Source organism: Lathyrus oleraceus, chromosome 1 (assembly GCF_024323335.1).
Source record: "Lathyrus oleraceus cultivar Zhongwan6 chromosome 1, CAAS_Psat_ZW6_1.0, whole genome shotgun sequence".
Taxonomy (NCBI): Eukaryota; Viridiplantae; Streptophyta; class Magnoliopsida; order Fabales; family Fabaceae; genus Lathyrus; species Lathyrus oleraceus.
The window spans coordinates 313,566,181-313,591,975 of record NC_066579.1 but is presented as its reverse complement, the minus strand read 5'-3'; the positions used below and the strand labels follow the sequence as shown (position 1 = coordinate 313,591,975).

Here is a 25,795-nt window from a genome sequence, read left to right as displayed (position 1 = left end):
AACGAAACATTATCAACTCCCCAGAGAGTCTGGAGTTTTGGCCTCGATCTTTAGAGATGTGTATACCTCTACATCAAGCGCTAGCATTCGTGTTTTATCAATTATATGGTTGTCATCCCTTGTGTGGACTGACCTAAAATCCCTTATAGATTGATAAAAGTTGATATGCTATCTATTCACGAGGAAGTTTGTCTTTCCCCAGTATGAGTAGAAGTCTCGGCGGAGTAAGCATGTGTTCCCGGCATAGCTATCTTTCAGATATCTCCTCAGTAGTAGTTGCCTAGAGAAATTGGTGAAGGGTTTGTTCCCCTTTTTTCACCCCTAGCATGGCACATGTTGACGAAGGATTCATTTCCGATTCCCTTAGCCAGGGCAGTCTCCTTTGAGTTGTCTACAGTTCATCCCCAATAGGGTTGTCAGCAGACTATCCCCGGTATGGTCGCCTGAGTTCATCCCTAGTGGAGTTGCCTGATCCTATCTTGATATTCGTATCCCCTCCATGGTTGAAGATTTCTTCCAGTATTGGACGGCGATGAGGAAGATGTGTTATCTCCTTCCCCAACGGAGCAATGGTTCTTTCTTCCCTCAACAGAGTTGGTTTCTCCAGCAGTTAGAAGGGAGTGTTTGATTGATGAGTATCTGTTTGGTGGCTGTTCCCCACAGAATTTCACATTATTCCTCGATAAGTTCCCTAGTAGAGTCCTTCTACGATGGATCTTATTGACATCCAATCACCTGTTCCCGAGGATTGTTGGAAAATCCCTGGCAGTGACTCTGCATGTTCCCCAGCTGAGACTTTGCCTATCCCCAGCGGTGGTCTATGACTCTTGGTATTTGATGCATCCCCATCAGAATTGATTTCTCCTGTGGGCCTGACCTTTCTCTTTTGAGATGCTATATCGGATGTCCGTCCATTGATTCTTGGACCTGTTTGTGTTAGATATGTCTGTCTGTCAGCATTAATCATACATAAACCACGCATATACATGCATAATTACAGCATTCAGATATTCATGTTGCATACTCTGCCATATATCTTTGCTTGTTATCTCCTGCTACTGATGAAATATTCTTCCCTAAGCAGATGTTGGTGTCTGATCTCTCCATTTAGAGTCAGCCTCGTAGGCAAAAAGTGTCTATCTTTCCTTCTTTATTCCCCACTGAGTTATGTCCTCGTGGATGATTTTTGTTTCAGTTTCCGCCCCAATTATGTATTGGAATGGAATTACTCCCCTGAGTTATATCCTCATTGGGTTGAGTCATGTTTGATCGTGTCATTTCTAGTTTATTCCTGGATTGACTTTCCTTTCTTGTTATTCCCTTGCCGTTTCCTGTGGTTTAGTTGTTCAATTGCTCAGTAACAAGTAACTGTTCATCCTTTTCCCCATCGAATTTTTTGGCCTTCTACCCAGTAACCTGTAGTTGTAAGTCCTATTTCTGTGGTTTTCTACCCAGTAACCGGTAGATGTAATCTCCTCTTTGTTGGTTATCTTTATCCATATTTGGTATTGATATTCCTCCGCTTTTGAGTATATCACCCAGTAACCGGTGATATATCTCTTGGATAATTGCTCTTATCAAGCAGTTCATCCCCCACCGAGTCATCTTTCATTTACCCTTGTTTGGTAATGATTGTTTCTCCTTCCGATTGGTCATCATTTTATACCCAGTATCTGGTATCCCAATGTCCTTTCTTTTCGGTTGATTTATCCTTTATTAACCCAGTAATCGATTGTGGATAATCTTCCATGCGAGTATGTTATCTACATTCTGACGGTGATAGATAATATGTCTCATGCGCTCTTCAGTCGAAGTCTTTGTTCTTCCCTAGTCGAGTAAGATTCGTATTTCCTTATGGAATCGAATGCCCATCCTTTAAGTCGAGTTTGCTTTTTCAGCCCTCCTTTAGGATGATGAGTGTCTTGGATATGTTCCCAATTCACGCCTGGTTGGTCACCTATTATCTGCCCAGTAACCAGTATCCCTGGTGTTCCTTCCTTCTACTCCCTATTATGACTTTTTGGTCCCCTGTGGAGTCAGATTTTCTTGAGTTTGAGATGTGCCTTTTGGGTCCTCCTCAGATATTTTGGATGATTGATATCTCTCACCCTTATACCGGTCTTAGATATTATATCTCCCTGAGCGTGTTGTTCTCTCACCCAGTAACCGGTGTTTTGACAATATGTCTCTCTTTGAGTTTATTACCCGGTAACCGGTAATATCTCGGTGTTGCTTCCTCAGCTGAGTCCTTTGTGGACATCCCTGTCTGAGTCCGAATTTTCATCCGAGGTATCCTTTGCATATAGTTTTGCTATATTGGCATATTCCCCAATACATGCATCTTTGCGTCAGCTCGAGTCTTTCCATTGATTTATTTTCATGGAATCCCTTCATGTCTCCCAGCAAGTTTTTAAGTCGTGACCTGCTCACGCATCTTACCCTATTTTTCCCCCAGAGTCTTTGTCTCCCTAGTGAGTGTGTTACTCCTATGGACTTTTCAGTTTCTCCTGATTTCTTTTCCTTCGTGGCAATTATTCACCATGAGGATTTTATTTTTGCATGCATACATTTGCATCATGAGGTCTCTTAGGGACCAAAATTCGTCTCTTTGTTATTATTTAAGTCCATTCTACCTCGTCAAGACGAAGATTTTAACTTTCATATCTCCGGCTAGAATGACCTTAAATAGGGGCATCTGTAAGACCCTAATTTTGACCCTAAGATCCCTCATGACATCATATCATTGCTCAGTGCATTGCCTCAAGGATCATTGTATGTGTGGCTCCTTTACCCTTGGATGGGACTTGTGTGAGTGGTTTGAGACCACCAAGCATGCTTGAATTGTATATTATTGATTTTCTTTTGATTACTAACCAAAAGCACAAAAAAATGTCACTAACTTTTTTTGTTTTGAAGCTCAAGTGATCATGTGCTCCCTTGGTCCTAGGAGGCTCATAAGCTCAATGAAGTGGCTAGATGAAGATGAGAACAAGCATGAAAATGGTCCACAAAGTTCCTAATCATCATATATGTCTCCCAAGTATCTCAATTTTCCAATTTGATCAAGATAATCCAAAGGGCTTGAGGATTGTTTCCCAAGGAAACCCTAATTCAACTGTGCATTGACTATGCCTTGCTCATGAAGCAACCTCAACCTATGATCAAATTTAATCAAGGGAAGTTCTTTAATTCATTATTTTATGCATATATGATCCTATTTGGTTATCCTCAATCATTCATTCATCAAGATTTGAAGTTTGGCCTTGAGAAGTTGACCAGTCAAGTCATCTGACTAAACTGAGGTTCACTGAGACACAACTTGTGATGTGTTTGTCAAATGAAGATTACCCCAAGAGCAAAAATGTTCTTAAGAACCATATTAACAACTTTCATGTCCATCAAAAATCCATTTTAAACTTTGAAGGTCATCATTCATTTCAAAACATTATAGGTCATTTTGACTAAAACCCTAATTTTGGGTCAACTTCCCAAGGACCTAACTTCCTTATTTTTTATGATTTTGAGGTGAGACCAATTGAATTGGAAATCTTAAGATGTTTACTTCAAATGTTATGTTGGACAAAATTTCATAATCCTAAAAGAAACACATGTGATAATACAAAACATTATAGGTCACTTTGGACCAAAGCCATTGAATTTGAAAAATGTCCAACTTCAAGTGCCCATAACTTTATCATTAAAACTCCAAATGATGCAAAAATTAAGTCCAAATTGATCATCTTAAAAATATATACAACTTTTATGTTGGAGGTTTTTCCATTTGAGTCTTGAATCATAGAAACAGAAGGGCTTGAAGTTGCTTGCTTTTGGCAAAAAATTTCAAAGGGAACCTAGACATGTTTTGCACCTCAAACTTCACAACTAGTTTTCATGAATTTCCAAACTCCAAATGGATTTTTTCCCAACATGACTTTTGTTTCTTATGTCAAGAGCTTTCCAACCATTAATCACATGACCATTTTGGATTTTCCATGTGGGAGTTTCGAAGAGCTTATTGTTTATGTTCAATTTTGCAATTCACATCATAACTTGAAATGCAAGCAAATGTCAGGCCTTGTGCACGTCCAATTCACTTCAATATGACTTCAGCATGCATTTCCATTCGTTCTTGGGCTTTGCAAGCGCCTGTACAGGCCCATGCATGAAAGATCCAAGTTTCATGCACACGAGCATTGCACCTCATTGCATCAAGTTCAGCTATAAATAGAAGCTCTTCCTCATTCAAAAAAGAACCTCAAGGAGATCTGAAATGCTGCTGAAGTGAAAACCCAACCCTCACTCAAAGGAATTTCAGTTTTCATTTTCAATTTCAAGCTTGAATTTCAAAATCCTTAGTTGATCTTCAAGTCTTAATTCCTTAGCCTTGCATCATCATTACATCTCCAGATCAAATTTGGATCAAAAGCTTAGAGAGATCGTGCTGTTCAAAGCTGCATTTCAGAGGTATATCACCAAACTATTTTGATCTGGATCTTGCTATACAATGTGAATTGCTTTGGTTTGAACTGTTTTCTGAAGTCCTCGAGCAAGAGGCAGGCTAGTGGTGGTCTTAATTTCATGAATTGTGACATTTCAGATCAAACACCATGATCTTCAAGCTCTTGTTTCTCTCTAAATAGAAACATTGAGGAAGATCCAAGGTTACAGGGGTGATGTACATCACCCCAGCTTCATTTTGATAACCTACTTTTTCATTTTCATTAACTTTTGAATCCCTACGCGTGGTGGCCGGAAACAGTTAGCTGGCCGGAGAAGATGGTGGTTTCTACCACCATCCCCACGTGGATGCTTCAGGTCCCTTGGATCTCTTTCAAATGTTATAATCGTGGCCTTGCATTTGTTTGACTTATTTTAATACAATGTGTGATACGCTTGACCAAAGAACATGGTATGACAGCGCTTCTGAACCGTGTGATCATGGCCACGTCATTTAATGAATCATCTAATGGCGTTGGATTTTTGCTATTTTCTTATTTCTGTTTTAATTTCATTTAATTCATTTTATTTTCAAAAATTCATAAATATTTTATTTGAAGTCACAAAAATATGAGACCAATGCCAAAAATTTTCTTGAAAAATCTAGTTTCATATTTTGATTTTTAATTATTTTTGTGGCTTCATTTAATATTTTTTGTGAATTATTTGGTTTTCAATAGTTTTTTAATTCATTTTAAATACTTTTTGATATCTGAAAAATCCAAAAATATTTTCTTAACACATATGGATCATGATAAGTCAATGAAAAATAGTCTCATCAATTGCTTAATTGATTTGGTATTTATTTGAGATTTCAATTCATATTGTGTTATTTTTATTTGTTTTTAATTGTTATAAAATAGTTTCTGATTTCAAAAATTGTTGAAAAAAAATTTCAAACCTTGCTTGACCATGTTAGACCTATGAAAATTTAATTGGACTTGTTCAAATTGATTTGAATTGAATTTGAGGTTTTGACCATATTTTGTTCATTTTATTTTACATTTTTATTTTAATTCAAAAAATGCCAAAAAAAATATGTTTGACTTGTAGACTCCTAATCTCCATTTCTCTTCTGTTTAGCATTGGTTGATGATGATTTGGTTTACTTTTAACCAATTGTGTTTGCCACTTTAATTCTTTTTCCATTTCATTTCATCTTCATCTCATTTTCTTTTTATTTTGGCCAATGAGTTAATGTCTTATGGTTGGTCTTGACATATGAGAGGTTTAACCTTCTTTGATCCAAATCAAACTCAACTTGATCCATGATCAAGTGAGTTGCTTTGTGTCCAAGATAGGTTGCTTCTTGGTCAAGCAAAAAACCTAAAGTCCATACAAGGCTTTTCTCTTTTCTTTTGGCATGGCAAGTTGTAGGAGGTTGGCTTACTAGTCATGATCTCTAACTTTTGTTTATTTGCCTAAAGTTTTATTGACCGGCCTCAGATAGGTGTGACTACTACATTAGTCCACTTACGATTGCTTAACATAGCGCTAAATTGTCTTATGACAAACTAACATAACTTCACTAATTACTAACTTTAAATTCAAGCATTTAACTTCTTGCAATTTACTTTAATGCAATTTACTTTCTTGCTCATTTATTCATATTGTTTTTCCCTTTGCTCATTTGAGCACATATTTTATGTTTATGTCATTTTCCTTTTGCTCATTTAAGCCCATTATTGTATATAAATATATGGTTGTCTTGTGGTTGTTTTGTCTTTGTTTGTGTGAACCCAATGCAAAAAGGAGAAAGTGTAGATGTTTAATTGGCTGCATTGTATGGTAAAACACTAGCTGAATTCTAATGTCTTGACTGATGTCATGACATGCTGTGGAGTTGTTTGTTTGACTGCATTGTATGTTAGAATATCTAGCTGTACTCTGATGTCTTGGCTGATGTCATGACATTCTGAGTAGTATACTGCAGGTTTAGCTAATACAGGATTTATTGAATGTCAAACTGGATGTTATGACATTCATCCCTGTCAGCAGATACTGAGGAATAGAACAGTTGGTGTTCTGCTGTAACTCAGTATTTAGTCAGTCTGTTTATCAAGGAAATAACAGACCTGGCATAAGGCCTACTGTCTGAATGTCAAACTGGATGTTATGAAATTCATCATTGACAGCATATACTGAAATAGGCAGATTGGTTTTCTGCTACATTTCAGTTTGCAGCTCAGTCTGCTTATCAAGAGGATAACAGACCTGATGTAAGGCTCTATGTGTGAATTTCAAATTGGATGCTTTGACATTTATTAATGTACGCTGATACTGAAGTAAGGACAAATTGGTTCTGTACAGTTCAGCAAAGTTGTACAGTCTGTTTTCAGGAAAAACAGACTTAGCATATGGTCTATGATTTGGACGTCAAACTGAATGTTGTGACATTCATTCCTGATAGCGTATGCTATATTGTAGGTTGTTTAGTTTTTCTGTTTCAGCATTTTTCTCAGGCTATTCCTTAGGAATTCAACAGCTGAGCGAAAATCCAGGAAACCAACAACCAAGCTACAATTAATGAACCTAACAAATAGCCTATTTGTTAGTAACCTAGATGTGGAATTTAGGGGAACTCGCGTGACCTTAATTTCAGGAAAATACAAGTACAAGGCCCAAGTGCTGCAATATAAAAGGATGTCAATCCTTCATTCAGATCTAGGGTTTTTAGGCGTGAAGATTTTATTTGTCAAGTATACTTCACTGTTGTATTTGTGTGTGTCTTGTATTAGACGTATCTTGTAAGCCAAGCTATTATCACTGAGATGATTGCATTGGTATAGGGTGTTCATTGAGTTGTAAGTGTTGTGTCACTCTAAGCTTTTAAGCGTGAGTGTTGTGTATCTTGATTAAACCTGTTAAGCACAATCAAGAGTTGTTTGAAGTGTGACTTCACAATTTTCTTTAATCTTAATTAAAGGTTGTAATCACTGAGGTGATTGAGGGGGAGTGAGTAGGAACTCTAATCTTAGTGTAAGATTGAAATTGCATTGGGTAGGTATTAAGTGATAGGGTTAAACAGTTGGTTTAAGGTCTAAATTAATACTACTGATAGTGGATTTCCTCCCTGGCTTGGTAGCCCCCAGACGTAGGTCATGTTGGACCGAACTGGGTAAACAATTACTTGTGTTATTTACTGCACTTACTTTTTAAGTTCTGCATAATTCTTGTCTGTGCAGAATTGGATGTCATAACAACCCGTGTGACATCGAAAGTCTGATAACTAGAATTTCAATTGGTATCAGAGCAGGCACCCTGCCTGTTAATTTCTGGGTGAGATCTAGGGAAGTTACTTTCTAGTACCATGGACAAGGATATAGGACACTCAAATAGACCACCCATGTTGGATGGCTCTAACTATGATGACTGGAAGCCTCGTATGATAGCCTTCTTAAGGTCTCTAGATAGCAAAGTCTGGAGAGCTGTCAACAAAGGATGGGAACATCCAACAAAGACAGGTGAAGATGGAGTCAGTGTGCAAATTCCTGAAGAAGAGTGGGACAAGGAGCAAGAGGCATTAGCCCTTGGAAATTCTAAGGCCTTGAATGCATTGTTCAATGGAATCAGTAAGAACATCTTCAGGCTGGTGCACCACTGTGAGCTGGCTAAGGAAGTTTGGGATACCCTCAAGATAACTCATGAAGGTACCTCCAAGGTGAAGATGTCCAAACTTCAGATGCTGACCACCAAGTTTGAAAATCTGAGGATGAAAGAGGATGAGACTATTCATGACTTTCACATGAATATTCTTGAGATTGCAAACACCTCTGGTGGCCTAGGTGAGAAAATGGCTGAAGAGAAACTTGTAAGAAAGATTCTCAGGTCTTTACCTAAGAGATTTGCTATGAAGGTCACAGCCATAGAAGAGGCTCAAGATATCAGCAATATGAAGGTGGATGAGCTCATTGGTTCTCTCCAAACCTTTGAAATGGGCTTATGTGAGGATGCTGAAAAGAAGAACAAAAGCATAGCTTTTGTATCAAATACTGAAGAGAATTCAGAAGAAGGAAACATTGGAGGAAATGAAAGCATTTCAGAAGCCATAGCCATGCTTGGAAGACAGTTCAACAAGTTCATAAAGAAGGTTGATCAACAGGGTAGACCTAATGTCAAGAACTCTTCATATGACATCAGTAGAAAGTCAAAATATGAAGAGAAGGTCACTCAAGGCAAGGGAATCCAGTGTCATGGATGTGAAGGGTATGGTCATATTAAAGCTGAATGCCCTACCTTTCTCAAGATGCAAAAGAAAGGGCTAGCTGTCACCTGGTCAGAAGGAGACTCTGAGAGTGAATCTGAAGAAGAATCTGCCAAACATGTCACTGCTCTGACTAGTGTCTGTGCCTCAGATGATGACTCAAGCGGAGATGAGCTTACCTTGGATGAACTTGCTGCTTCATATAAAGAACTATGTGTCAAAAGTGCAGAAGTGTGTATCCAAGGAGAAAAGCAGAAGAAACTCATCAAAGAGCTGGAAGCTGAGAAACAGAAGCAGCTGAAAGTCATAGATGGTCTGAATGGTGAGATATCTTTGCTGACATCTAAGCTAGAACAAATGACTAAATCCATCAGAATGTTGAATAAAGGAACTGACACCTTGGAAGAGATTCTAAAGGTGGGACAGAAGTCAGGAACCATGTCTGGTTTAGGCTTTGCTAAGAAATCGTCAACTGAACTCAAAAGAGCTAAGGCTAAAGTTCAGAAATTCAAGCAGAAGTCACAACCGATGTCTCAACATCAGGGAACCAGAATGAGTAATCATCAGAAGAAGAAATTTCAGAGATGGAGATGTCATTACTGTGGTAGATTTGGTCACATAAAACCCTTCTGCTACAGGCTGCATGGTTATCCTAACCAGGCTACTCTAGTCAGACCTAAGCAGAAGGCTTCTAAGCATAATGCCCCCATTAAGAAACAAAAATGGGCTGCAAATCAGACACCTCAAGTCAGACCTAAGCAGCAGGCATCTAAGCTTAATCTCCCTAGTGAGAATCAACATTGTGTTGCTAAACTAGCTCACACATCTCCAAGGGCATCTACCAGACAAGACTGGTACTTTGATAGTGGCTGCTCAAGACATATGACTGGGATGAGCAACTTATTGGTGGATCTACAACCCCATGCCACCAAGTATGTGACATTTGGTGATGGAGCTAAAGGAGAAGTCAAGGGTGTTAGTAAGCTGGATTGTCCTGGAGATCCAAAACTGAGTAATGTGCTGTTAGTAAAAGGACTAACTGCTAATCTCATCAGCATAAGCCAGCTATGTGACCAAGGATTCAATGTGAAATTCACTAGGGGAGGATGTGTGGTGTTGAATGGTTGCAATCAGGAAGTAATGAGAGGAGCCAGATCCAAAGATAACTATTATCTATGGGAATCTAAAGACTCACTCTACTCCTCCAAGTGCCCCTTAGCCAAGGGAGAGCTGGAAGTGAAGCTGGGACATGGAAGACTTGGACAACTTCATTTAAAAGGAATGAAGAAGATCATATCCAAGGGAGCAATTAGAGGAATCCCAAATCTTCCTGTGGATAAGAGAACAGACTGTGGAAAATGTCTGATTGAAAGTTGTGAGTCATTGTCACCTATTGGTCATCATACAAATGATGCAGTAGCAAGGGATAAACAGATGTGTGTATCATTGTCCTCTGCAGAAGCTAAGTACCTAGCTTCTGGTAGCAGGTGTTTATCACTGGTATGGATGAACCTGATGCAGACTGAGTACAATATCACTCAGAATGTCATGACATTGGATGCTACTCAGTTTGACAAAGTTAGAGGCAAAGAGGGAATGTGCACTTCTGATAAATTATAGCAACTAAAGATGTTAGTTAGCTACTGTTTAGTGAGTCAACTTATTAAACAATTAATAGGGCACTCTGAGTGGTCAACAAATAATAGACATTACTCGTGCAATAAGCGTTTCCTATTCCATCGCTTCAACTTTCAGTCTTGCAAACTCTCTCCCAACGAAACTGTCCAACTCTCCTCTGAGATAGTCAGCATGTCGCACCAATCGGACTCAACCTCCTACACGACCCTGTCTGATTCCCCCAGCACTGAGTCTTGCAACCCTAACCGGGAGGATCATGTTGCTGACGCTGCAACTTCGTCCCATGCAAGAAGACCTAAAGAAACGGTCTCCGGATTCTCCTCAGCGCTCGCGCTTGATGAACAAACCAGAGAAGGTTCAAGGTATGTTCACAATTCCATTGCAACCTTGGTAACTGGAATTCTGTATGGTAATCATAAGGTTCCTGGGGTCTCAGTTCCCCTAAACACGATCATACTTGATAATGTTGCATGTCAAGAAAACACAGTCGTGTTAAGAAAGAATGTCTCTGACAATGCTGAGCAACCTGATGCTCATGAGGGGTCAAAAATTGACAAACCCTCAGACAATGTGAGAGGTGAGAAGGTCGGTGTCACTCAAGATGTCAGTGACAACCCTAACGCTGACACAGTGAATCTGGAAGAGTTCTCTAATAATGAACTGTTGACCTCAGTTGTCCCTAGCATAGCCAAAAGGGTTAGGTCTAGGAGAAAGAAGAAGACTGTGGTGCAGAGGTCCCCAACTAGGGAGGTTGATGTGACAACTTCTCCCAATCAAAAGGTGACAGAGAGTTCCCTCAAAAGGAAAGGACATGGACCTGCAAAATCTTGGAGCAAAGAGGTGCCCAAGAAAATGAAGACCAAGGCTGTTGTGGTGGAGTCTGATTCAGATGTCCCATGTGATGTCACAACATCTCTGTCTAAGAAGAAGCCAACCACTAGCAAGCTGGCTGCTAGTATTCCAGAGGTACCTATTGACAATGTGTCATTCCATTTTGCCTCTAGTGTGAACAGGTGGAAGTATGTCTACCACAAGAGGCTAGCCTTGGAGAGGGAACTGGCTCAGAATGCCCTGCAGTGTAAGGAGATTGTGGACCTGATTAAAGAGGTTGGGCTAATGAGAACTGTGACTCAACTCCCAAAGTGCTATGAGACTTTGGTGAAGGAGTTCATTGTCAATGTGTCTGAGGAATGTGCAGATGGGAAGTCCAGAGAATTCAGAAAGGTCTATGTGCGAGGCAAGTGTGTGACCTTCTCTCCCTCAGTAATCAATCTGTATTTAGGAAGAGCTGATGTAGTGCAACCAGAGCTTGAAGTGACTGACAACAGAATCTGTCAAGTCATCACTGCAAATCAAGTCCGGAAGTGGCCTCTTAAAGGTAAGCTAGTGGCCAGCCAACTCAGTGTGAAGTATGCTATGCTACACAAAGTTGGAGCTGCCAACTGGGTGCCCACAAATCACAAGTCAACTGTGTCAGTGATGCTTGGAAAGTTCATCTATGCGGTTGGAACCAAGGCAAAGTTTGACTATGGAACCTACATCTTTGATCAGACCATGAAACATGCTGGGAGTTTCAGTGTGAAGGGACCTATAGCCTTTCCTTCTCTCATATGTGGCATTGTGCTGAATCAATTCCCAAACATCTTGACAGACAATGACTTCGTGAAAAGAAGAGAGAGTCTGTTGGCCTTCAATTACAAGTTGTTCCTGGGTAAGCATGTTCCTGACATTGTCATGACAACTGGAGAAACATCCAATGTTGGCAATCAACCAGATAAAGCTGCTGTCATTGCTGTGCTCAGAGAGACTTGCAAAGAGCTGGAGGCTAGGAAGCTCACTTTGGAAAAACTGATTAGTCAATTGGAGATGTCTGCTGAGGATACAGATGGAGCTGCAAGGCAAAGCTCAGAGGGTGAGGAGGAGGCCAGTTCTGATGATGGCACTAATGATGAGGCTGATGAATAAATCATTTTCTGTAATTCTGTCTTTTGTGTGTGTAATTCTGTTTATGTTATGTTGGTCTGTAATTTAAAGTGTTGCTTTGGCAACATTTTTGACAAAAAGGGGGAGTAACACCTATGATGCCCCAGGACAACAGATTGTTTTGTTAAACAGATATTCAAGACAGATATTCAAAATCCTCTACTCCAGAGGTTGTGCTGCAACTGATGTTCCACTTCCATGAGTGTGAGTGTGTGTTTATGTGTGTTGCAATTAGAAGTTTTTATTTAACTTCTGTATGTGTGCTGCTATGTGAAGTTTTTATTTAACTTCCATCTGTGTGAGTGTGCTGCTACTCTGAGTGTATTAGCTAGGTTAATTTCCTGCTAGATGTGTGATTTCCGCTGCTATGGACTCTGTTGTGAGACCAAAGTGTTTTAGCCAAAAATTTGCCAAAGGGGGAGTTTGTAGATGTTTAATTGGCTGCATTGTATGGTAAAACACTAGATGGATTCTAATGTCTTGACTGATGTCATGACATGCTGTGGAGTTGTTTGTTTGACTGCATTGTATGTTAGAATATCTAGCTGTACTCTGATGTCTTGGCTGATGTCATGACATTCCGAGTAGTATACTGCAGGTTTAGCTAATACAGGATTTATTGAATGTCAAACTGGATGTTATGACATTCATCCCTGTCAGCAGATACTGAGGAATAGAACATTTGGTGTTCTGCTGTAACTCAGTATTTAGTCAGTCTGTTTATCAAGGAAATAACAGACCTGGCATAAGGCCTACTGTCTGAATGTCAAACTGGATGTTATGACATTCATCATTGACAGCATATACTGAAATAGGCAGATTGGTTTTCTGCTACATTTCAGTTTGCAGCTCAGTCTGCTTATCAAGAGGATAACAGACCTGATGTAAGGCTCTATGTGTGAATGTCAAATTGGATGCTTTGACATTTATTAATGTACGCTGATACTGAAGTAAGGACAGATTGGTTCTGTACAGTTCAGCAAAGTTGTACAGTCTGTTTTCAGGAAAAACAGACATAACATATGGTCTATGATTTGGACGTCAAACTGAATGTTGTGACATTCATTCCTGACAGCGTATGCTATATTGTAGGTTGTTTAGTTTTTCTGTTTCAGCATTTTTCTCAGGCTATTCTTCAGGAATTCAACAGCTGAGCGAAAATCCAGGAAACCAACAACCAAGCTACAATTAATGAACCTAACAAATAGCCTATTTGTTAGTAACCTAGATGTGGAATTTAGGGGAACTCGCGTGACCTTAATTTCAGGAAAATACAAGTACAAGGCCCAAGTGCTGCAATATAAAAGGATGACAATCCTTCATTCAGAACTAGGGTTTTTAGGCGTGAAGATTTTATTTGTCAAGTATACTTCACTGCTGTATTTGTGTGTGTCTTGTATTAGACGTATCTTGTAAGCCAAGCTATTATCACTGAGATGATTGCATTGGTATAGGGTGTTCATTGAGTTGTAAGTGTTGTGTCACTCTAAGCTTTTAAGCGTGAGTGTTGTGTATCTTGATTAAACCTGTTAAGCACAATCAAGAGTTGTTTGAAGTGTGACTTCACAATTGTCTTTAATCTTAATTAAAGGTTGTAATCACTGAGGTGATTGAGGGGGAGTGAGTAGGAACTCTGATCTTAGTGTAAGATTGAAATTGCATTGGGTAGGTATTAAGTGATAGGGTTAAACAGTTGGTTTAAGGTCTGAATTAATACTACTGATAGTGGATTTCCTCCCTGGCTTGGTAGCCCCCAGACGTAGGTCATGTTGGACCGAACTGGGTAAACAATTACTTGTGTTATTTACTGCACTTACTTTTTAAGTTCTGCATAATTCTTGTCTGTGCAGAATTGGATGTCATAACAACCCGTGTGACATCGAAAGTCTGATAACTAGAATTTCAAAAAGGACTTAGAATTAGGACATACCTATGCTTAAAGGAGTTCAAGAGCAACTAGGCCTCATGCCTTTAGAATGCTAAATTTGTTGAAGAGCAACTAGACCTCATGCCTTTAGAATGCTAAATTTAAAGGTTGACTTCAAAGGACTTCCTAATCTAAACTCATTCTTTGTCCATTTCTCTTATTGTGTTGTGAAATTTTTGATGTTTGCTCTTGTGTGATAGGGATTCCATCTTGAGATAGTAAGAAGGACCATTGCCATGAGTAGCCAAGTTAAGAGAGACAAGACAAATGAGGATCCTAAGAGTTTGAATCCAAATATTGTGTGATTGCTTGTTTGTTTGCTAAGTCCAAAGGAAAGGAGCATCTTGAATCATCTTTATGATTTCAAGAAAAGGAACTCCAAGGGTTTTATCTCTTTCTCTTATCTTTGTATGCTTTAGGACTAGCCTTCTCTTCTTCTCTCCACTCTAACCCAAGGCAAACTCTTTTTGTGCAAACTTTGACATTGTTTTCAAATTAGAAACCTAGGCCTTATGCCTTTGACTTTTCAAAATCTTTTCATTAATACTCATTATGAATGAATCTTAATTCAACTTTGACTTCATTTTGTAAATAAGTCTAACTTGTAAATACAACTCACTTCAGGTTGTTTTTGTGGTTCCAATGGCCACCTTTGTTAAAACCTTTCATAAACATTAGTCATAGGTGTGAGTTATCATAGTGGTTGATGTAAACCTCACCTTATCCTTAGTGATTGGACTATAAGTCTTCCATACTTATTATAGGGTTAACCCCTCACTAGTATGTTGAAGCTCTCCTCACATGGTGGATTGTTGGTTTAGGTTGGGTTTTCTCCCTTTGATAACAAAAGACCTTAAGATTTTTGATCAAATCAATTCACCAATCTTTTAAGATTTTTTACCCCGAACTATGAGGTTTTGATCATACATTTGTGATGATATGTAGACAATGGATTCATCCATTCAAACAACAAAATTGTAAATATAATCTATTCTTTTCTCATCCCCAATCTTTTGCACATATTTTCACAAATACCAACCTACAACACATGTTTGCAAAAAGAGGTTCCCTTAGAGTACTAAGGATGTTTTGGGTGCGTAAAACCTTTCCATTTCATAACCCCTTACCTAGATCTCTGACATTTTTATTAGTTTTTGATTTGATAAAACTTCTTATTTGGTTTTTGTTCGCTTTTTAGCCTTTCCTTTGGACAAATAAAAGTGCGGTGGCAACTCGAATTGTATGTTTACTTTTGGTTTAGTCAATAAACCATAAGGTAACGAATACCCCGCTACAGAAAAGTGACGACTCTGTTGTGTTATATTTCAAACGTGCGATGCGCTCGAGTATTTTTCACAGTGCAACACTTGATCGAACAATTCATCCATGGTTGATGTAGTGAGATCCAGATTGATCGACTTAGCAACCCGTTGTTGATGCAGTGGAATCCAGATCATCGTGATGGAAGCATAATCAATTGTCCATAATCAGTCTTGTCAGCTATCTCGGTATATTATCTCTCTTTCTTCAAGGCTCCATCAGGTATCATTTCGAAATTTCGAAACTTGATCTATGTTTAAACAATTTTTATGAGGAGGAGGAGAGGAAAATAAATTGGATAAAATGGGATAAGGTGTGCAGACCATTAGGAAGAGGGGAGTTTGGGTTTAAAAATTTTGAGAAGTTTTAACGATTCTCTTTTTGGGTAAGTGGAACCGGAAGATTAGATCAGAAAGAGGAGGTCTCTAGTATAAAGCCTTAGCTAATAAAGATGGAGAGAGTAATGGGATTTTTAGTCGTGAGAGGAGAGGGAGTTCTCTTGGCTGTGATTTTTAGAGAACGTAATGATATTGGAAGTAGAATGCTTTCTATTCTTTAGATTGACTTAGTGGAGATCAAGTAAAGGTTTGCCTAGTGTGGTGCTCAACATGTTGGACCTGTCATATTTATGAGTAGATGATGCTGTGTTGGTTTGCTTCCTGCTTTCCTTTCTTCTGTCAGGATCTGCAGCATTGTTCGTTGGGAGCCTTCAAGACAGCGGTTCAGAAAATGGTGGGTTCATAGCTTATCAATATTGCAAGTATGAAATCGGCTTGACGTCTCATTTGTTGAGCGGCTGGAACTTTTGAATTCAAATTTGTTGTGTCAATCATGAAACTGTCATCAGGAAGACACGACTCATTCGGCAAATGTGCCTTGTGTGGACAGTGCAATATCTTTGCAATTGAGCAGGGCTCTGACTGCAGAGAAGGTTCTCCTCGGCTTAGATAGTGGCAATTGAGCCGGGCTCATTCCATATATCAAAATACTCGTCGATATATTTATCATGATCAATTTAAGGATTTACTTACATATATATATACAGTAAGTTCAATATATGGCACCAACTTCATAACTCCCTATTAGCATACAACTATTATATTCCAATGACTAGAGATTACATACATTAGAGTACAGCTAGGCTATGAGTTCAATGTTTGATACTCGTTTTGTCTCGTATTAGCGTTACGTAGACGCTTCTTCATGTATCTCCATGCAACCTGAATTCTGTTTGCTGCAAGTGATCTCCAATAAGGCGATTCATACCTAACATAACACAATCATCAAATCAATATGCAGAGAGCCATGGTTTTGATAATGGATATTCTTCATGATTCATGAAAGATCAAGCAAGTTGAATCATAAAAGCGTGAAGATATGATGAAGTGGAATGAAATGGGATGAATGAATGACCTTATGACTCCTTGAACGCGAGGGCTCCGCAAGAAACTTGCGAAAAGTGTTGTGACTTCTTCAATGTCTTTAGCGCGAAGAGAAAACGCCTCCACGTTGGTTAAGCATTTTACTGTTCTGTCACTAGTCAACCCCTCTCCTTGAAGCTTATTTTTACCATCTGCAAGAGAAACTGTGTTATAGACCGCAAAATCAAAGAGATGAAGATTCATCTCATAGGTAAAACAAGCTTGAAAGAGATGAATGATTTTGCTCTTTATCTTATTTCCTATTAGGTATAGTTGTACCTTTGCTTTCAGAAGATTGCTCAAGATACCATCTTAGAAGTTCTTCGCCACAAGCATCCCCTTCAGATAACGGAACCGGAATTCCATCTTCTCCAACGCTCTCCAACTTTCCACGCACAATAAACACCATCTTCTGTACAAGACCACCCCGGCTCAAAATTCTGCTTTCTTTGAGGTATGTCGTCTGTATTAGTCTCTCGCGGATGGCTTCTAAGATAGGCTCTTCCTCATCAAGATGTGAAAATATTCGAACCTGTAGAAAGAGCACGAGGACTTGCTTAATATAATTGTCTTTTGATGCATCACTGTTTTAGTTTCAAGATGAATATGCATTAAGTTTTGAGTACAAAACTGTCTTCTTAATCGTTCTCTATTGAATTCTGGAAAGTTACAGGTAGGCGCATATGGAACAGAATTCTATTTTAAACATCTTTAGTGAGATTTTGAAGTTCATTTAAAAGAGTAATATGTGCGAATGCATACTTTCGTGACAAAATTGAAGAGATGGCGTCTTATGTCTATTAGAAGATCTTCTGGCAAATTCTCGAGAACCATTTTCTCAGGAACACCTCTTGTTGCAGCCCAACTATACCGTTCAGCCTCCCGTACCCTCCTGCATGACAGACATATCAGTCATTTGTACATCATGCGTAGTACTTTATTTGATAAATGCATTACAAGAGTTAGAATATTTCATACCTTTTGAGTTCTTCTGATAAACGACGGTGGCTCATCCATTTCTCAACATCACGGCCTCTAAGTTGCATTTCTAGCCTCCTGTAGGTAAGATCAAAATTAAGAGGCTGAAGTCATGAATCACATAGGGTGGCAAAACAGTGATCTTTCTACATTGCTTTTAGATTTTCAAATGAAAGGAACTTCAAACAGAAATTAGTTTAGACGGAAACAAATGACGTGTGCGTTTGGTCTCACAGTCCGGAGAGCCAAAAGTGATTCCATTCAAAATAAAGTCTTGTCAATAACAGAAACAAACACACGCGACAAAAGTAAGAGAAAAACGTTCTACCTCCGTCCAAGACCTTGAAGAAAGTTCTGTATGTTTCCAATGAGAAGAGCAAAAAGCAAGAGTCCCAATCCAATGATGGACATTGTAAAGAGGACTTCCCATTCAAAATAGCTAGGGACTTGATTACCAGCCAGAGTACTAATTTGCTGTATTAAAGATCATAAGGTTATAATTCGTAAGTGATATTAGAGATCATTTGATCATGTTTTCCAAAGTTCAACATATTTCTTCCTCATTCTTTATGATATGAATATGATTGTGTAAGACCATGTATCAAAATGCATACCTGAAATCCCCAAAACAGTGCATACACATATTTGTTGACAACACTAGTTTCTATATAAAGTGGTATAGCATTGGCATAGATTCCATAAGAAAAAGCACCAGATGCGGCATCCAAACAATCAGAGGTACCTTTATCTCGCAAACATTGGTTAACCCTCTAGAAAAAGACAGAGGTATAAAGGACATAAGTTAGTACTTCTCAAACCTCCCCATGCATGGTGAGAATTCAAAGCAAAGCATGAAACTTTATTAAGAAAGAAATTGTATTTCATGAAAATGAAGCAAGTAAGCTTCAAATGTCATTTTAACTCACCTGTAGACCGAAGAGGTACCAACATGCACCAACAACATGGCCAGATAGCATAAAAATGAGAAGATTTAAAATGAAACTTGCCCAAACTGACTCGAATATGAATCCGGTTGGAGACTGGCCAATTAACAGAGGCAAAAATCTGAACAATCTAGGAATATACTGTATTAGGATCGCTAGACGTAGAAGATTCTTAGCATAATTTGCTTCTGAAGACACCAAAGAACTTGGTAGGACAAAGTATATTATTATCTGCAAGTATTTCACAACATATATCACGATAACGAATTTGATGAGTTCATCATAAACCAGTACTTTTTTTAACAGATTAAATTCCCTTTCTTCACACAAAAGCATGCACTGATTAATTTTTTTGAAATGTAAACATGATTAACTTGAACAACAAGTTGTTTATATAAAGATAGAAGTAAGAAAGCAAAATTCTTTGGCATAACACTGCCACAGCACAAAAGTTATTATAGATTGAAAAACTAACTTCTAAAGGAAAACAAATAGCTTAAGCTCATAGGATAATTAGCATAACAAGGTATCACTGTCATGTTTAAGTTGAACATGAGCATCACTATTTCATGTAGAAGTTCATGAGATAAAAAGCATTTATGTGCATGCATCTAACAACATGGAGAGATAGGAGGTAGTATACCTGAGGAAGAGGTAGAACAACAAATAAGTCGAAGAAAAAATAACGCTTCAAGTAATTAAGAGCAATTTCCTTGGGCTGGTCAACTAAATCTCCGGCACCAACCACCGTCGACTCAGGAGAAACATAAGCCAACCTAAACTGCAAAGTAGCAACTTACTAGAACTATTTAATCTTTAAGTTATGAAAACACATTAAACCTGGCTTATAACTCAACAACCATGTTTAAGATTCAGAACACATGCACATTTTTCTTACTACAGGTAAAAGTGATCACAGAGAAGCTACCTGAAGAAGTATGTTCAAGAAATACACAGCATCGGTTATGCTTCTAAGTAAAACAAGTATTTTTGCCATTTTCCAATCGATATCAATACTTATATTATTCTGCAGAAACGAATAAGAAAAATCGATGACTTTTAAACAAGGATAAAGGTAAAAGTTAATGGTGTGGGAGTACTTTACAAGAAAATAAAAGGAAACGAATCATACCTTGTTCACATTCACATAGATTGAGAAGAAAAATAATGGATCAACGAAAATTGCGACCAAGCAAAATATGGCCAACAACTTATTCCATTGCTGTACAAAATTAGTGTGAGGGTTCATAACCCCGGGAATACACGGAGAGCATAAAGAAAGAAGTTTTCTTCCAAAACCTTTGGCGTCTCCATAAAGAGAATTGTGGAACTATAAACATTCATAACATGAACGAAAGTATGATTGGTTATGTGAAATTAACAGCAAATAACTTGTATAGAAAGTAACAAGAAGTTCAAGTATAACGATACAGTAAGCTTGTACAACAAGTTACAAAGAATCAATAGTCTATTAGTTTAGGAAGATAGATACCTTGGGATCAAATATAATGGAAGCTCTTGGTTTTCTTTGATGAGAAACTTTGATGTAAGTTGGGCAAGTAGTGCAATAAGGGTCATTACACATTCCGAGTTGTCCAGACATCAACAAGTGTTCATTTCTTCTGCCATAGTCACTATCATATGTCTTGTTTTCTCCTACTTTGTTTCTTGCCATTACTAAACTAGTCTGAAAAGAATTTCCAGTTGCATATAGTGGACCACTCATTTGATTGGTCGGAGTTTTCCTCACGGTACGAAGAGGACCAGTATCAGATGGATCCAAGGAAGCCATGGAAATAGAGATTGAAGCACTTGGTGTCCTCGATATGTTCTTTCGGAATGAAGAATCCTCAGGTTCATCCGATCGCTGCGAACATGCTTCAAACATAATCGGAACTTCGTCATAATCGAAATGATTCATGTTTTCTTGATGATTCTAAAAACAGAAAAATCATGGAAATATTTGTTTATGTAGCATGTCAGCAATTTAAAAATGAAACAATCAAATTCAACTTATAATTCTACATGCATCGGTTACATGAATGGTTACATGCAATTTATAAATAGAAAAAGCAGCAACAATGAAGAAACATTCAGTAGAGAAACTAAAACCCAGAGAGAGTGAAGAGTAAGACCTGATTATTGGACTCAAGATAAAAGAAAATGAAGTTTGAGTCTGTGTATGAGAGAGTCTTTGTGAAAGTGAAGAACTTGACAAGTAAATTTATAAGGTGATGTCGTTGGCGCGTGAACTTCAATGATAACTAGTGCGGTTTGTTATGGTGACACAGACAGTTTTTTGCAATCATATGGAGAAATTTTCCTAGAACAATAGAATTGACGAGGATTGATATTGACTTAACAACATTACGGATATTTTTGGAAAATAGAATTATGGAAGATTTTAAAATAAAGGTATGCGATGACACTATTGAGATATAAGACTCGAAGATTTCTTAATTTCTTAATGCACTCGTATACTTTTAATGCACCACGCGAAAATTTAAATTTTTTTTTAGTTTTCGGAGATATATTTTTAGACACACCAAAAAATTAGTTAACGTTAAAATATTCCGGAGATGCATTTCCGGAATATTTTGAAGGTTAAGTCGTGTCAGACTCTTCTCCTTCCTCATTTCACATTACTCAAACTCAACTCAACTTCAACCACTCTCAAATTTCTTCTCTATACCAAATCAAATTTCATTCAACAAGGCTTAAGGGAACATTAATCTTCATCTGTAACATCATCCATCTTCATCAAAAAACATCAATTTCTTGTCAATTTTTCAAGTTTTCGACAAATATTTGAATTTTGGTGTAAATGAGTAGAAATCAATGATTAAGGTTACAAATAAGAAAAATCACATTTAAGATAGTTTATGCACATGATATTAGTTGTTTGTTGGCTGAAATTGATGATCAAAATGATTTTTTTAAAGCTTGCCTGGACACATTACGCCATTGACACGACTTCTGAGTTACATCTCCTGAATTTTTCAGCGGTTTAGTTTCCTAGTAACCAGAGATGCATCTCCGAAAATTTCTCAGTCTTTTTTCATTTTCTTACTTATGTTGTTTGCTTGTACTAATGGTCTCCCTTACTTTAACTTACAAGCATAATGACTGATAAACATGATAGATTGAGGCATGACAAGATTGCTCATCACACATCCGTTCGGCAGGAGAAGAGTCAGCATGTTCCGAAGGTTTCTGGTCCCTCTGATCAGGAAAAACCGTCTAATTCTAGGGTTCGTGCCACTCCATCTTCTTCTTCCCGTAGGAGACGGGATTCACCATCTGACGTATCACTCCCTCATCCTCTCATAGGCGCCAGGTTTCACCAGTGCCACCTCCTACCAATGATGTTGCTGATCCAGTCCCACCTCCTGTCCCACCTCCTACCAATGATGTTGCTGATCCAGTCCCACCTCCTGTCCCACCTCCCATTGATGATGCTCCTGATCCAGTGCCACCTCCGGAGGGTGAGGCTGTTGCAGATGCTGAGTCAGAGGCTTTTGGAGGTGGTCTAATTGATTTGTCCTTACTGCCCATATATCCAAACCATACTTCCAAACATATCTGGGAGGAGAGGTGGCATTAGTTGGACTCTTTATTTATTTTTACGTTCATTTAAATTTAAGACATTGATTGTTTCTGACATTGATTATTTCTGACAAATTTCAGGAGCGTGATCCGCATAAGTTTCTTAACCACGGGAGGAAGATTGCTGCATTGCCTCAACCGAATGAGGAATGATTCTAGTCAGTTTTGTTGGTTTATGCACTGCGATTTTTATGGACAAGAGTGCCACATATACAAGCATCGTTTAACTACGTTACTTCGTGGATTTCGAGCGGATCCATGAGTACAACTGGGGCGACTTGTTTGGTCTACCTGTATTTGAAGCTGAGAGAGGGCTGTATATGAAAGACGAAACAGGTCACATGCAGCGTCACACTACTGACGATAATAATTATTGGTCGTTGAATGCTTCTTTGTCATTTTCATTTCATCTTTGCAAAGTCATTACTAGTGATTTATATGTTCCAAACTTTTCATTTCAGGGTTGAATCTTCCAGTACTTCCCGTGCATCTCTGGTTGGACGAGTGTACCTGATTACACTAAGGATATGTCGCGTGCTATTTATTTTATCCCACTCAGAGGGAACCAGGCGACTGAGCCTTACATAGTCTATCTTGACCGTTTGGTTGCTGAGGATATGTACTTCAACAACTATGTTGATCACCGTGATACGCGGTCATTTGGCGAGATAGTGATATACTCTAGATGGTTGGCATACGGTAGTTTGGCTACACTCAGACTATTCTCAGACACCTGTTATCTCTTCTCCTATTTTCTTGACATGTATATAGATAGAGAACATGTTTGATGATTATGAGAGTCATGTGATACTGGAGGAGGCACGGGGAGCGACTGAAGCTACGTCGAAGGATACATCAGATGGTTCTTCAGGGTGTCACATCCTTACATGGTGCAGGATGCTCCAGGATACCCACTGAGACCAACTCGTCAGGAGATACTAGATAAGGAACAAACACAGCTAGATCATGCTGATGATGTGTTGCCTAGGTGTCGTCGCACAATGGAGATTGCGCAGGCACACATTGATAGACGTATCTTGCCTGATGGGTCTAATATGAGGCAGGTCTTAGATGCCATCACGATGGAGGCACGAGAGCATTGATGTACCAGAGACAGCGTCAGGGGATGGGTGAATTGATGGCTGAGGAGGCAGAGCTATAAGAGGAGGTAGAGGAGAGGTAGTCAGACATGCACAGTAGTATCTTAGTATATAGTAGTAGTACTATGGTATGTATTTTATTTTGACGATCTTTCTACTTTATTGGTCTCGATTGTATGACATATTGATATTTATTGGTGTTTTATTTATGTATGGCATTTTTTGACCATCTAGAATTATGTACGTAGATTTTTGTTTTTCGTTCGTATGGTATGGTTTAAATATTCATTTGAGTACAGATAAACAAAATATAACATGAAAGACTAAGTTCTGAGACGTTACAGAGATGTATCTTCGGAATATTCTAGAGATGAATCTCCGATACAATTCAAATGTAAATGACTTCTGAGTGGGATGTATTGAATGTTTTAAATTATTCCGGAGATGCATCTCCGAATTATTTCAATGTTTATTTAGAGATTGGTGTGTCGGGAGATGCATCTCCGGAAACTAGGGGCATTTAAATAATTTTGTGTGGTGGCTAAGAAGTATTAAGGGTGCATTAAAAAATCGTCTAAGATATAATCCAAGTCTCGTGTGGCCCAAGCCTAAAGTCAATTAGGGTTTAAAGTTTGTTACTTAATTTGTTACTTACTAGTCAAGTAACTTTGTATATAAATACATGCATATGTAAATCAGTTTGTAACACAATTATTATTCAATAATGGAATCCTTATTTTCATATTCTCTCTCTTTTCTCTCCTCATAAAAGTGTCTCACATACTAACAAATTGGTATTTAGAGCTCTAGTTAGACTCTTGATCGTGTTTTCAAGAATCATATGTCAGTGATCGTGCTTCCGAGATCGTGGATTGTTAATCGCATTTTCTGCAAATATGAATGACACCAACTGTATTCCAAGTTCTCTTCCAAATCTTGACGGAAAGAATTGGATTTGATGGAGAAAACAAATGCAATCTTTGTTTGGATTTCATGAAACCCTTGAAGTGGTTACTAATAGTGCCCCTGAGCTTATTAAGAATGCAATTGATGCTCAGAGAGTCAAGAACAAGGAGGCCGAGAAGAAATATTGCAAGGCTGCATTTTGCATTCAATCGGTGGTATATTCAGCTAATTTCGACAAAATTTCTCATACATGAGTCTTTGTTCCGATCGGCTAGGCCTAGTTCTCTTGGTAGTCATCCGTCAAAGAAGGTACTCCAAGAACACACACCGCGGTAAAACAATGGACCTAAGTCTCCCTTTCAGACACCTCTCCAACTATGCTTTGGGCTTAAATCTCTTTTTCAATTTTCTTTCCCTTTCATTCGGACAATCATATTAAGGTATTTTTCCATTATTGCGTTCCTCACATGCACAAGACCGATCGAGATTTTTTCCTAGGCACCTTTTTATTACATTTTTTCTTTTCTTTTTCGATGAATTTACGAACTTTGGCATTTATTAGTCCACTTTGGGAAGACATTTGAGAGTCCACCTTCGTTAGGCCAAATAACCGGGTGAGAGTTACCCAACTTAGAAGGTTTAGCTGTGTTTATTTCCTTTTCATCATTTGGTGCCCAAGTTATTTGTTTCTCAACCAACCATACATGCATGCAAGTATTTTAATCATTCCAGATCGCCAATATAAACTAATCGGGAATTACTTCTCAAAGCCAATTACTATAGCACAAATATACACGTTGGACTCACATCCTTCCTCCGAGGGACCTAGGTTGTTCAGGTCATACCTAAGTCTTCAAAATTTTCCAATGTCGTTAGACCTAGCATCTCTTCCCTCAAACTCTATATACTTTCTCATTTTCCCTCAAAATCAAAGCTCTTTTTGAAAAAAACAAATTCTTCCGGTCCTAATTTGGAAAAAACTAAAGGTAGGTCTTAATGCATAAGTCAAACTAGAAAACAAGAAAGAAACATGAACATAAAAAGTGCAAGAAATAAAAGTGCAAGAAATTAAATAAGTACCCAAAAACTTGACGCGCCGCAAGCGTACACCAAATGTTAGAGTAGTATAAAAAGTATCAAACCTCAGAGACCAATGATTAAGTGCCGAAATCTATCTTATCAGTGTAAATATATATCAACCGAGTAATGGATAATAAGATCGACTTAAGTGAAAAAGAACTTAGTTTTAAACAACTTATTTTCAAAAGCAA

At 38.3% G+C, this 25,795-nt stretch overlaps 1 protein-coding gene across 2 annotated transcripts; it reads right to left on the bottom strand.

Annotated features, from left to right (window-relative positions):
• Nucleotides 1-16,547: 16,547 nt before the first annotated feature.
• Nucleotides 16,548-21,195, bottom strand: LOC127132854 (probable cyclic nucleotide-gated ion channel 20, chloroplastic). Of its 2 annotated transcripts, none has more exons than XM_051061700.1 (13): nt 21,048-21,195; nt 20,405-20,790; nt 20,045-20,242; nt 19,841-19,939; nt 19,556-19,693; nt 18,895-19,143; nt 18,583-18,738; nt 18,297-18,442; nt 17,969-18,046; nt 17,753-17,882; nt 17,270-17,522; nt 16,983-17,142; nt 16,548-16,835 (listed from the first exon to the last, which is right to left on the bottom strand). In XM_051061700.1, the coding sequence occupies exons 2-13, from the start codon at nt 20,702-20,704 to the stop codon at nt 16,712-16,714; spliced, it is 2,031 nt and encodes a 676-aa protein (XP_050917657.1). In that variant the 5' UTR covers nt 20,705-20,790; nt 21,048-21,195; the 3' UTR covers nt 16,548-16,711. The 2 variants fall into 2 exon arrangements, with proteins under 2 accessions (XP_050917657.1, XP_050917656.1); XM_051061699.1 differs by having other exon boundaries at nt 20,405-20,848; nt 21,048-21,188.
• Between the last annotated feature and the right edge of the window lie 4,600 nt (nt 21,196-25,795).